The sequence below is a fragment of the Clytia hemisphaerica genome, unplaced genomic scaffold (genome assembly GCF_902728285.1).
Source record: "Clytia hemisphaerica strain Z4C2 unplaced genomic scaffold, Clytia hemisphaerica genome assembly, whole genome shotgun sequence".
In the NCBI taxonomy this organism is placed as follows: Eukaryota; Metazoa; Cnidaria; class Hydrozoa; order Leptothecata; family Clytiidae; genus Clytia; species Clytia hemisphaerica.
Window position 1 is genome coordinate 184,177 of NW_027103722.1, and position 13,549 is coordinate 197,725.

The following is a 13,549-nucleotide window of genomic DNA, read 5'->3' on the forward strand; positions in this document are numbered from 1 at the left end:
GTGGACAAAAAGGAGGGGAAAAACCAAAAATTGAAAAATAAACTTCGAATCTTTTCCCTGACTTGGTGAGGCCTGCTATTCAACCCAGGTTCAGTTGTAAGTTCATACCATTTTTTGAGCTGTTTAAGTTTACTTCTATTTTTTAGCTCATGACCCAGAGCGTCTGGTGTACAGTGTGTTTTTTGTTTTTGATACAAATTATTTAATTTAAGCTCTCACATTTTTTTAACACCCCGGGGGGGTCAGGATCCAGATACCAAACCCAGGGCCGGGGGGTGGTGTCAATTTTTTTTTTCAAATTTCAAAAAGTCGAGTTGGTATCGATACCAAAATAAGGGGGTGGGTCCCCCTTTTTTTGAAAATTAGGGAATCTTTAAGTTGGTATCGATACCAAAATGAGGGGGTGGGTCCCCCTTTTTATAATTTTTGCTGAATTTGAAATTGGTATCTGGCTTTGTCAGTGTTGTACAATGTAAGTTTAAAACCTTATTTGAATCGTTTACACTATACCCTGATTCCATATAAAAGCATACTTCATTCTATAATTGAAATTAAATTTTTATTTAACTTTTGCTGCTCTCAATCCTTTCAATCAACCAAAATTCATTCAAAACTAGAGTTGAACAAACTGAATCAAGTCTTAGCAGATCTTAGAACTTTTTTAGTTGTGATAAAACTTTTCTGTACATAACGTTCATTATATAGGCATCATCATTATGTTACAAAGACTTTAGGCCTGCCTAATACAATGAGTTTTTTATCTAGTCTAGTTTATCAACTAGTTTCATGAATTTGATACATTTTGCCAATTTAGTTCAAGAAACTTAATTTACTTTGTGTTAGAATGAGAAAAACTTGTTTTCATTTTCAGGAGTCTAAAGTGTGGTACATAATATAAGTGATTAATAAGAGGGATGTTCTTTGAATAAAAACATCCACAGATTTTGTTTAGCATCCGTTGTACACGTTCTTTTTTTATATAAGGAACACGTTTATAAGGAACATGAGGCTGAAAAAAGGTCCAAAAAATAAGGAATTGTTAAGGAACTGCTCAGGCTGAGAATAAACAATCAATTTAAGGAACAGCAAAAATTCAACTTGAACTTGCACAAATTTACAACAACCTAAATAAAAAGACGGAAAATATTGCTGAAACGCCTTTCAATATGTCAAAAAGACAAAAAATGCTGATAAAGAAGCTACACAAAAAAATCCAAAACTTAACAGATAAGTAACTAAGAAAGTTGATAAAGAACTTTGAAGCTGAAACTCTCTGGCAAAATAAGGAACTCCAGGCTCGGAGCCAAGTTAAGGTTCCTTATAAAAAAAAACGTGTATGCAGTATCCTATGCATATAACTTCTTGCATTTTTACTGATTGCCAATTTAGGGGGGGGGGTGGGTCCCCCTTTTTCAGAAAAATCAGGATTTTCAAGTTCGTATCGATACCAATTTAGGGGGTGGGTCCCCACTTTTTCAGAAAATCAGGATTTTCATGTTGGTATCGATACCAATTTAGGGGGTAGGGTCCCCCTTTTTTAGAAAATTGGGGTTTTCAAGTTGGTATTGATACCAATTTAGGGGGTGGTGGTGTCTACTACTTTCAAATCTCGAAAAGTCAGGTTTTTGGGCCCTGGGTTGGTATCCTGGACCCTGACCCCCCCTGCCCCTGCCTGTACAACACGTATGTGTACATATTGAGATGTAATCCTTGAGAGAAGTTTTTATAGAAATCTGCAACATAAAATTAAGTGATCTCTTCTACTGATTGCTTCCCAGCGCTCCTTCGCAGCTGTTTATCAAATTTCCAGTAATAAGGTTGCCGCATTTCAAACGGCCCTTCTTTTTGGCACTCGTGGCCTTTCAGTGCCTTGCACGACGGGCAGCTGTAAAATCCCACCTTTCATATATTTGTTTCAATCCGTGATCCGTGGCTTAGGTTTTTTCTCATCTTCAATTTATGAGGCCCCCCCTAGCGGTTTGCGTGATGGCGTGATTGGGACTTTTTTCTTGCGTGATGGCGTGATTAGAGATTTTTTTGGCGTGATGGCATTATCAAGATTTTGGCGTGATCAAGATTTTGGCGTGATGTGTGATAGGGCAAAAATTTGAGGCGTGATGCGTGATTTGGGCTATTTTTCGCTATTTTTTGCGTGATGACAAATTTTAGCGATTTTCGTGATGCGTGATGGAGAAAATTTGTTTTCGTGATGGCGTGATTAAGGGTGTCGCTGGGGGGGCCTCATTTATATACCGTGAATGGTCCTAAATCCAACAGCCCTGCCTAAATCCGATGGGGTCTTTCAAAGATACAAACTAAAATAAAAACAAACCTTTTGCTTTGACGCAACAAAGATACCAAAGTGTCAACTAAACTGATAAATTTGATACACTGAACCAATTGAACCAAATAAAACAATAATTGTTTCTATACAAAACATAATTTTTTATTACAAAATAGTTAAAATTAAACACGAGCAACAGGTTCAGAATACAGAATAGAGGTAATTATTTTTACACATCACACATTGATCACATTAATCATATTGTTTGATGTTTTGTTTTGTGAGTTCTTGCAATAGTTTATTGTTTAACTTGGAGAGGGAATGTTTGTAAACATAGATTTTTTTTCATAACAGTTATTTTGGGGGTCGGATTTAGGCAGGGCTGTCGGATTTAGGACCACTCACGGTACTGAAGAAAGCAGGAATTTGATGAGAGAGTTTTAGATCTAAAGCCTGAACTGACTGACTGATAAGAAAGAAAAAGGAAAGAAAGAAACGAGAAGAAAATTAGTTCTCGTTTTGATGTTATTATCGAAACAAAAGGATCAGTTACGCCGACATTCCTTTCCACACGTCAGCAATCTAGTTTTTATAAATATGAAAACTAGATTGTAAGGAAGATTCTAAAAAATAATAGCTAATTTCTTAGACGACTACGTTGGTGATAAAATTAGAAAGTTATTTTCTTTTGGGCAATGCCACTTTCCTGTTCAGGAAATAATTCCCATGAAGGCAGTTCCCAAGGCAATTTTTTTCTGCCCAACAACTTTCCATTTTTTCATCAATGGATATAAATGAAGAAATTTGATAAAAATTATGATACTGCATAGTTTAAGTGTTTGAGTTTCTATTGTATTTTAAGAAAGTAAATTATCAACTGTATACCAATTACGTGATCAACATAAAAAAATTAGAAGTTTTGTGTACTAGCAAAAGTCAAAGATATGGGTGGACTATTTTCATCCAAGAAAAAAACTGAAAATAAACAACCAAATCGAATTACAGAACAAGATAAGGCTGTTTTGGTAAGATATTCTATAGTGGTTGTTTTTAACAAGTTTGAAATTTTATTGAATCTGTATCAATCTTTTTCAACTACGTTTTTTTATGTCATTTTTTTTTTTATCTTCCTCTTGCCTTTCATTTTTTTCCTTTTCATTTTATACAGATATCTTCCTGAATTTTGAATTTTAAAAGATTTGGGCGTGATTTCAACCAAAAACAGAACATTTTTTGTAATTAATTCAGATCTACACTTCGTACCAGAAGCGCTGTTTCTTCGTAACTTTAATTGGCTTCTTAAAAAACAGACATGCAGCACCATGGAAAGGCCCAGTGCCAGGCAAAAAAATTAGTATGAATTGTACAACTGGCGATTTTATTTTTTTTTTTTTTTAATTGTATTTTCAACAAAATTTATTTTTTCTTTCAGTCATTAAAGCAACAAAGAGATAAGTTGAAACAATACCAGAAAAAGGTTTGTATGATGGATGACTGTTTTTTTATAAGAACAAACTATATAAGAACATAAGGCTTCACTGGTCAAAATGTTAACAACAAGTTTAGAACATTTTAAGTTTTGAGGACACGTTAAGAACATTCCAAGGGTTCAAAAATTTTGGATGTTCTTATAAAAAAAACAACGTGTAACTGTTTTTCTTTTTCATTTTCTTTTTCTTTTTGACCACACTGTTTCCAAAGCTATTGGTGTTGTGTTTGTTACACAAAATTAAGTGGAATGTGGAATTGATAAAAGACAGAAGATATCGCTAGCAACAACTTTTATTGGGTTAAAAAATAATTTATAAAAATAAAAGCATTGAACATTCCTGCCAAAATAATCTTTTTTTTGGCAGTGGTTTGAAAGTAATCCTTCTCAGATAAAATATTCTTCTAAACCAGATAATGAAATTTAGAATTTTTTTCTTCAGATAAACTTAACATTGGAAAAAGAAAGACAATATGCAAAACAGTTGCTCAAAGATAATAAGAAAGAGTAAGTTATTACTTTTTTTTTCCCAAGCACTTATTTGCGGAAGATGTAATTTTAGGTATCTATGAATCGTATGTAAATTAATTATTTTTGTTATCAAATTCTTCTATGTAATTTTATATAGCTAAATTGGAACCTTCTGTGATATGCCTGAAACAACAAGGGCCATCTATTTTTACAGTGGAAAAGCTTTTTTTAAGGCAATCTTGTGATTTTTAGTTTTGAAATTTATCCTAGGGATGAGAAATCTAATTTTCCTTGTGGTAATTTTTAGCTTATTTTACCGTGTCCCTTTGCCTTTAGCAACTTGCCTGGATATACAAGAAATAAATTAAGTGTGGATCTGTGAAAAGTAAATAACACACGTGGATATACTAACATGATGATTATTTATGTTGAAAATCTACTTTTTTTACATAGCAAAGCGAAACTACTGTTGAAAAAGAAACATTATCAAGAAAATTTATTAAAGAAAACTGATGGTCAATTAGAAAATATTGATCGACTGGTAAATAATTAAACATCGATTTTATATTTGATCTATTTTTTCTTTAGAGATGTTTACTAGAAGAACTCTATAGGCAATTCTAAGGTTAAGCTGCATCATGGGTAACCAGGACTAGTTCCATTTGTCAAATAAAAAATCTTCAAAATTGGGCCTTTGATTATTTCTTTCAAAAGACAATTTCATCTTTTGTAATAATCGATGTAAAGTACTCTTATTTAAGACCTTTAAATCTCTGCTTAAATGCTGCTAAACTACTCGAATTTAGATCATATTACTATTTTGAATTGCTAGTTAGTTCTTTACTTCGTTTTAGATATCAGAAGTAGAATTTGCACAAGTTGAATTAAAGGTTGTTGAAGGATTAAAACAAGGCAATGAAGCGCTGAAAAAATTACATGAGGTATATTTATGATACTGTGAACTAAAAGCTTATAATATTATACTTTTTTAAGCTTATAATATTATACTTTTTTCTAAGGAAAAGATTGAAAACAATTGAATTAAATTGAAAACTTATTGAGAAAATCACGTAATGCTTTCTTAGAATGATAAAAAAGAGTTTCTGAAACGTGGAAAAACTATATAAAACGAGATAATATAACAAAGAAAATGAAGAAACCCGTATATGAGTTCCTTCAAACCTCTCCATTCGAAGGTCTCGAGAGACGGGAGTCAAAAAACTCTTCAAAAATTGTGTTTTCTCTTAATTAAGATCATGACATAAGATCATTGAAAATACCTTTATGAGCTCCCATAGAGCCCTCTCTCCAAAAGGCCAACTGTCATGAAGAACCAAAACTTTTCACCATAAAAACTTGTATTTTTTTCTCACTTAGATCATGTCAGTTGAAGACGTGGAACGTATTATGGACGAAGCACAAGAGGGAATCGAATACCAGAATGTAAGAATTACTTTTATATTTATTACGGTTCTGTTTCCATGATCTAAATTTGGATGTATAAGATACTGCTTTCATAAGGAAAGATTTAATAAAGTTGCACATTCGTAAAAGATTTTTGACAAATTATGATTTATTCATCTTTTTGACTGTCCTAGTTTTAAAGTACAATAAAATCAAAGCGAGTAGGCTTTCAATGAAAAAAGAATCAACAAAAAATTCTTATTCTAAGGCCCATAATATCTCGAGAAAATTGTTTACTTTTTTGAACGCCTGGTAGAGAAGAGAGCTCTCGTTTGGGATCAAAAGGTTTTAGACTATGTAAAAAGATTTGTAAATCTACAAACAAAGGTGAACAGATTCCATTCTTACAGTTTTGTATTTATCTAAGCTCAAATTCAAGTGTTCTTTTCACTCGCAAACTTTCTGAGTGACTCTACAAATTGTAGACCTCAAAGAGTAGAAGAAATTATTACATATAGCCTGGAAATCTAACAAATAATATATCATTGAAAAAAATTGATTGAGAAAAAATCAATATGTTGTTGCTTTCATTTATCTTTATATTAATATCATTAGAAAAATTTCAAGTTCACTTGATTCTCTATTTGTTAACTAAGTTTTTGTCCAAGTATTTCAATCTTTGAGAACAACTTCTATGAGAATTGCTACCTTTTATTAAATGTCTGTTTTTATTCAAATTTGAAAGAGGATAATTTGAGCGGCTCATCACTTGCATATTTTCGTGAAATATATCCTCCAGTCCATTCGGTCACCCCGATCTGTTCGAATTGGCAACGAGTGAAAAAGAGAATAAACGTTTTGACAACATCTCTGGAAAGAGAGAATCCAGCACATCTATGGTTGCTCGGTGTAGATTGTCCGAGAAAACGACCACCGTAGGTGAAGTTGTATTTTTCGGACTCTTCCGGGTTTCGGTGCATATCAAATTGGTCGGGATTCTCGAAAAGTTGATCATCCCGGTGTATGAAGTAAGGTAGCGCGCATAGCAAGTCTCCTTTGTTAATCCGGAATTTCCCCGATGTTGAATCGAGCTGGAAATCGGATTTTGCTTTACCATAAATGAAAGCTTTAGATGACCAACGTAGCATTTCAGTGAAGAATTTATGGAGATTTGGCAATGCAGATAGATCGGTTTGTTCTGGATCCTTGAAGTATTGATCAGCTTCTGTTTTCAGCAGTTGTTTATCATCGCAGGTTAATCTCAGGTAGCAATACAATGAATTGAGAACGAAGATTGTTATAGCGTTGCTGGCATCCAGGCATACGACATAGCAGATATCTTTGAACATTTCTTCTTGGGTCAACCCGCTGTTTGAGAATTGGATAGATAGGTTTTTTATTGAATCCACTTTGTTGAAGATCGTCATGATGTTTTCGATCAAGGTGTTGGATTCCCCGGGCATTTTTTCCATAGCTAACATACCTTTTGAAAAAGAGAGAGATCAACATGCTTTAAATTACTGACTGAAGCCAGTATCTACCTTCCCATTGGTCAGAATCAACATACAAGCTTACAATTTTATCAATGATCAAGTTGGCTGGTTTGAAGCCAACTCGTTGGGGTCTCACCAAGTACCTGAAGTTGCCCAGCTGGCACGCAACGTTCTTTCGACCTTTATTTTATTTATTTGAGTTGCCTGAAGATTGTCACCAAAGTGGTATGAAACTGCCAGTAGCAGAAAAAAAAAGTGTCTTTTCTTCCTGACTTTCAACCTTTATCAAATGTTCACAACGTCCATATAACGTTAGATGAATGTTGAAATAACGTTGTGTGCAAGCTCAGTTACTATATAACTATAGATGTTTGGTGGCAAAACAATGCATTGTGCGTGCTCTTTTGAACTTACCTTGTGTATATTTCTCGAGAGGTGTAATGTCTTCAATGTGGACACCCAACAGCATGTGACAAATAACTCGTTTAGCTGCAGTCGAAAACATTCCTTCCCAATCCACAGATGAAGCACCACCCATACCATGTTTACTGAGTACCTTGAATTCTTTCTCAATTATGGCTACCATGTTGGGTTTTTGTTTCTCGTAACTCTTAGCAACGAAATTCATGATAAATGGTTTATGTATTTGATGACCTTCGCCAACACTGAACACACAAGGCGTTTGACCTAACATCATTTCTGGACGTAGCTCCAAGAAACCATGGCCGGTTTTGCTTCTCTCCGTTTTGGTCATGTCCAATACAGCGGCAACAGCTACATGGTCACACACAAACGTTGTCCAATCGTTGAATATTTTGGCAGAGAATACAGTACTCTGGTGTTTTTCTATTTGTTGTTGGAAGAAATCCCATCCGTTCCATTTGAGCTGGATGAGATTGAAAAGACTGATTTTCCACCACTGGTGTGGTACGTCTCGTAATTCTTTGTTTTTCGTCGATGTCATTTTAATTTTTCTTCCCTAGAAAGAATTTTCAAAATGCTATAGTCACAAATTATTCTGTAAAGCCCGAAGAGCTAGATGTAGTGCATTAAGCTCTACCAAGCAAAAAAATTCAACATCGCAAAAAATATTGGTGCTATTGTTTTCGAAAACCCGCGAAGCTTCTTATTGGTCAAGCGCTCAAATTCTATTGTAATGTCACGTGACCTATAAAGGATTTCCTACCTAACCTCGGCGCACTTATCAGCCAAAGCACGACATCTAGCCCATCGGGCTTTATAAATTTATTGCTATAATACGGGACAATCATTAAGAACATTAATAAGTACCCCCAAACAGAGCAAGTTTACTCCCCGGACAAGGCAAATTTTGTAGATTTTTCACTATCCCCCCTGGACACTATATCCTCCACCCACCCCCCATGTTCGGACATTTTCTGGAAGAGCCCAATGTAGTGTTTTAACATTCAACTTGATACTTTGGGGCTTTGGAGTTTTGAAGCTCAAAATCAAAAGTGTTCCATTAAGACCGAAAATATAACCTGGAAGCCAATAAACTTCTCTCATAAAGTGTTCCATTAAGACCGAAAATATAACCTGAAAGCCAATAAACTCCTCTCAAATTGAAATGACCAATGAAAGAAAGTGAAAATACTTAAACCAGCGAAAATACCCAGAAAAGACGATTCATTTTAACAATGATTGTAGTTCGCTTTGTCTAAATTTTAACGTTATGCTTTTTTAAATGATTTTTTAGATCTAATTTGAATGTAATTACATTCTATGCACTTATTATCATGGCAATTATCACAAAAAATTGTTGGTCAGATCCATTTTGATAAGAAGGTAGCAAGCTAGACGACAAATTCAGACATAGTAGAAATAATAGAGGGAACAAATTTAGTCTATACAAACTAAATCCCATAACAATAATATACTACTGTATTACACGCATTATAAACGACTCCAGTCTAATTATTTTGACTCCAGTCTTGATTTTGCCAGCAGGGCCAATAAAAAAGATAAGTTTGCGACCATAATTAAGGGCCACTACGTTTTTTGTATAATGTTCAAAGTTGTCGCCTCGAAATTCAGCAAAACACATTAACTATCAATAATTCAGGCCTTTTTTGTGTAAAGTCTAATTTTCTCTCTCAAAAGAAAAACATTTTGACTACTGTTAGAAACTTGCACCAAAACCCTTATCCGAGCTTACCTGGCGTTCCCACCTACAATCCAATGTCTTTTGAAATCATTATCTCTTTGCTTACTTTCGTTATACAGTGTATCCGGTAAAAAAGCAGAACAGTTAAAAATAAATTAAAATCTCATAATCTTACTAAAGTTTCGAATAATAAACTTTCCAAAGTAAATGTTAAAAATCAGACACACCGCGAGTGACTTCACTCATAGAGTACTATTTTCATAATAAAAAGCCTAAGAAAAAATTACATACTTTACTACGGTAAAATAATTAGTGACAATTAAAAGGACAGCCGATGTAAAACCACTAATTGAATGACATCAACTTTAAAGTTTAGTATAAACAAAGTAATTAGCAGAAAATATTAAGACACGCAGACAAGTAAGTAAGACGTCATATTTCCAACAATAAAATAGGTTTTTAGAAAAAGAAATTGACTAATTAGGTCATAAACATCCATGTAAAAAGTATGACGATTTTGTTTTGATTAAATTCTGTCCTGCTTTTGACCAAACACGCTACACACACTGTTTTACAAATAACGAATCGCCTTGCTTTTCCAACTTTAATGATAAAGACTTTTAGATTTTTTTACTGTAATAAATTGTTATTATTTTCGTCTGACAGTAGGCTATATAGATTAGAATCTTTTCCAAAATTGCAGCTTCGTTTTGATGGTTATGTGGTTTCTAAAATGAAGTTTTGATTAGAAATGCAAAATATTATTGGTTTAAAATGAATAAAAATGTGTTTGAATATAATAGACTGAGAGAAAATCATTTTGAGGGGGAGAAAGTGCGTACTTCGCAACATTAAAAAAGAACGACAATTTCACCATCCACAACCCCAACCGAAAACTGTAACACCCCTACGTATTCATTCCTCTTTGTGTTTTGCGTATAATAACAACTAACAGTTTATAAAATGAAAATATACGCATGCGTTTTAACTTTCTTTTGAAAATGAAACAATACCTTATCGGGGAAAAAAATGTCGGGGGAAAGTGACGAAAATTTTGAGGGGGTGACGAAATTTTTCCCCGACATTTTTTCACCCGACCAAAACTTGTACCCGATTTTTTTATCCCCGGCCAAAACATTTACCCAATATTTTTTACCGAAATCAGTGCTTTAAACGTCGAATTATTAGATCTATTTTCGAGCTAGCCAAGGAAACCATTTCTTTTGGACAATTTAGTCGGGTGAAAGTGGCGAATTTGAAATTTTGGTCGGGAAAAAGTGACAAAATTGCCTCTAGGTGACAAAATTTTTCCCCGACGAAAAAAAAACCCGACTAAATAAAACTCCGACATTTTCTTCCCCGATAAGGTAGATGCGAAGAAGACTCTTTCTCTATGTGGTTTAATCAATCAAGTTGATACTTTATTAAGGTGATGTAGAGATTTTCATCACGTCAAATCTTTCGGTCATTTTTGAAATAGGCTTGCCCCCCCCCCTGCTACTGTCATTTCTCGTTTAGTTTATTTCCTTTGAATATGAGTGTGGATAATTTTTGAATCTACCTCAAAGGTCCTAAAAGCCCGCGCCCGTTCGTTCGTTCGTTCGTCCGTCCGTTCAATTTCCACACTATCAGGCTATCGTGTGGAGTCATTACGTAATATTTTCACCGCTAGAGTCAAAATGGTATCCACCTAGTCACAAAAAGTCTTTTACTGTCAACATTCTCTAAAAGTTCGCTCAACAATCAAACGCGCCAAAATATCACACATTTGAAAAGTCCTGTGGTACAGACAAAACCAAGCTGGTGCTTGATTAAAACCAAGCTGGTGCTTGATTGGCAAAATAGTTCTACCAGCTCGTCTCTCAAATAATTGTTTATTATTTGATTGTTGAGCGAAACTTTTTATCTATATAACCGTAAACAGTTCTCCATTCACATACTAGCAAAAATCAGGTCATGAATCAGCAAAACAGTTTACTATCAACACAACAAATCCCTGGTTCACAACGTACTGGCTAATTCTAACCCAGTCTTTTCACGGCTTCAGTGTTGATAGGTGCGAGTCTTATGAGGAATATTTTCTCTTTCTTTTTCACAGGAAATCGATGAACTACTAAGCGGAGGTTTGACTGCTGAAGATGAGGAAGATATTATGAACGAACTTGCTGAATTAGAACGACTTGAACTACCCTCTGTTCCTGACACCGAAATTCCAACAGCTGATGTCGATGACCAGTTACCCGATGTACCCTCCGCTGAACCCGGTAAGTCTGACCGATTTTGTGTCCCCAGCTGAATAAGAATGACCTAGAACTAGCTGCTGTTTATGAACTAAATTTGGTAAGTTTCCCTGGTTTTTTAACCTGCTTCCCTTTAGCCTTGCCGAATTAGAAAGGTATAATACTCCTTATTTTCTAAATTCTGATCCCGGTAATAAGTTGCTCTGATTTGACTATTCCAGAAAAATTAACCCCCGTTGTAGTTGTAGGCTAAGTAAATCTAGGGCTCTCGATGTGGGTACCACTTTCAAAAAAACTCATATCTAAATATTTTGCTTGGCTGTGGTTAAGAAACTGCCTCCAGGGTCTATTATATAGCTCGGTGATATCACCAGAAGGCTCTCAAAAAGAATTGCTATAGAAGTATACAAGACATTTAAATGGATAAGGCTTATTTTTCAACCAATTCCACCCTAACTGGGAGTATCCCACTACTAAGCAAGAAATGGCCAAAAGGGCGTTAAACAGTCATATCACCAGATTATATAAGTTAAGGTAGATTGAGAAGTTGGTCATAGTTTTAAATTTCTACAGGACTAATTAGTCAAAAAGTGGATGAAATGATTTTTGTTTGTTTTCATTTTTTCAGCAACATCATCGAAAACGAAAACAAAAGAACCAGAACGAGTTGCCATGGCAGCCACTTGATACGTTTACACGACACGTTTCCTAGACAACACAGACGCCACTAACGGTATTGGAATCAGAATGTAGGTTTGTCATATTCAATGCTCCAAGTATGATTGATATTCGAATTGAATTATGGGAACACGTTCTTTTGACTCATGATAACGATTGGTTGAAAAACAAAGACTTTTGTAAATTAACATAAATTAGGTTGAGGGTTGAGTAGGATTTAACAGAGGACTCAAGACAAACTGAAAGTGGAAAGCATTTACTTTATTCATATAATTATTTCGAAAATAACTATAACTTGCGGTTAAGTTGCGGCTTACTTATCAAATTAGGGTTTTTTAAAAGCCTTTCAAGTCCATTGGAATTTCTAATCTCAATCAATAACAGATTTTATAGTTTCTGTTTTCTTTTTTTTTTTGTAATTTTCAAATAATTAAATGGGCTGTTCCATTAAATTTCCATACAAGGGGTAGAACAAACCTTTTTAAGGCAAAGAAAGATTTTTAGAAATGTGTGAACACCCCCTGGAAAACGGCAAAATCGCAAAAGAACCCTTGGAAAAATTCTTTACATACCTTAAAAGTAAGGGGTGGACTAGCCTGGATATCCAGGCTGTAAACTATTTCACAGTCTAGTTTTTGATAGTTCTGGTTTACAGCCTGGTCTCCCTAGAGCGATTTGCATTCTCTGGTTGGCCAGGAAACATGGGTTTTCACTTTCATTCTCTAGGGAGACCAAGCTCTATAATTTTAGAATTTTGTATGTTGAGGTAAATTTTGTTTTTTCTAAAATTTTGAGCTTGGATATCCAGGCTAGGGGTGGACGAGCTAAAATCAGCCTTTTACCCCCTAGAAATTTTTAAACTTTTACCTCCTGGAAAAATGAAAAATACTCCGTTATACCCCTTGGAAAATCTTCTCCGATTACCCCCTGGAAATGTTCGTCCACCCCCCTGTATGGATATAAAATAGAATGGCCCAATTCATACAAGAAATATTATCAGCATTATTTATTTTTAAAATATCATAATTTCTTACCTTACTGTTACCATCCTATTTTCTGGAACATTGCCACCCTTCAATTTGATCCTGTTTCGAAAAAATTCATTTCAAAAATCTCGCAGGCTGAAAAATTTTTTAAAGATTGATACGACAATTGCTTATAAGAGGGAGTTTCCCAAAAGAATTCGAGATGAAAAGATCGAAAAATTTTATGAATTTAAGTTCCGCAGAATCTGAGAATGTCTGTGCAGTGAACTGTTATCAGATAGAATAATATCTCACTTTGGCTACTTCATCATCTATTCTGATTCCCTTTGTTAAAAGTGATTATTGGTCGTAAAAACAGTTTCTCAAAATCTGATGCGTG

General features: G+C 34.5%; 2 protein-coding genes across 2 annotated transcripts; one reads left to right on the forward strand and one right to left on the reverse strand.

Annotated features, from left to right (window-relative positions):
* Positions 1 to 3,148: 3,148 nt before the first annotated feature.
* LOC136804569 (charged multivesicular body protein 6-A-like) lies at positions 3,149 to 12,419 on the forward strand. Its single transcript, XM_067061168.1, has 8 exons — positions 3,149 to 3,309; positions 3,717 to 3,761; positions 4,216 to 4,280; positions 4,698 to 4,785; positions 5,099 to 5,185; positions 5,622 to 5,687; positions 11,365 to 11,530; positions 12,135 to 12,419. Exons 1-8 carry the CDS (start codon positions 3,229 to 3,231, stop codon positions 12,191 to 12,193), a joined length of 657 nt encoding a protein of 218 aa, XP_066917269.1. The 5' UTR covers positions 3,149 to 3,228; the 3' UTR covers positions 12,194 to 12,419.
* On the reverse strand, positions 6,304 to 9,337 carry LOC136804568 (uncharacterized). The gene is made up of 3 exons (XM_067061167.1): positions 9,318 to 9,337; positions 7,556 to 8,120; positions 6,304 to 7,131 (listed from the first exon to the last, which is right to left on the reverse strand). The coding sequence occupies exons 2-3, from the start codon at positions 8,103 to 8,105 to the stop codon at positions 6,377 to 6,379; spliced, it is 1,305 nt and encodes a 434-aa protein (XP_066917268.1). The 5' UTR covers positions 8,106 to 8,120; positions 9,318 to 9,337; the 3' UTR covers positions 6,304 to 6,376.
* Positions 12,420 to 13,549: the final 1,130 nt, after the last annotated feature.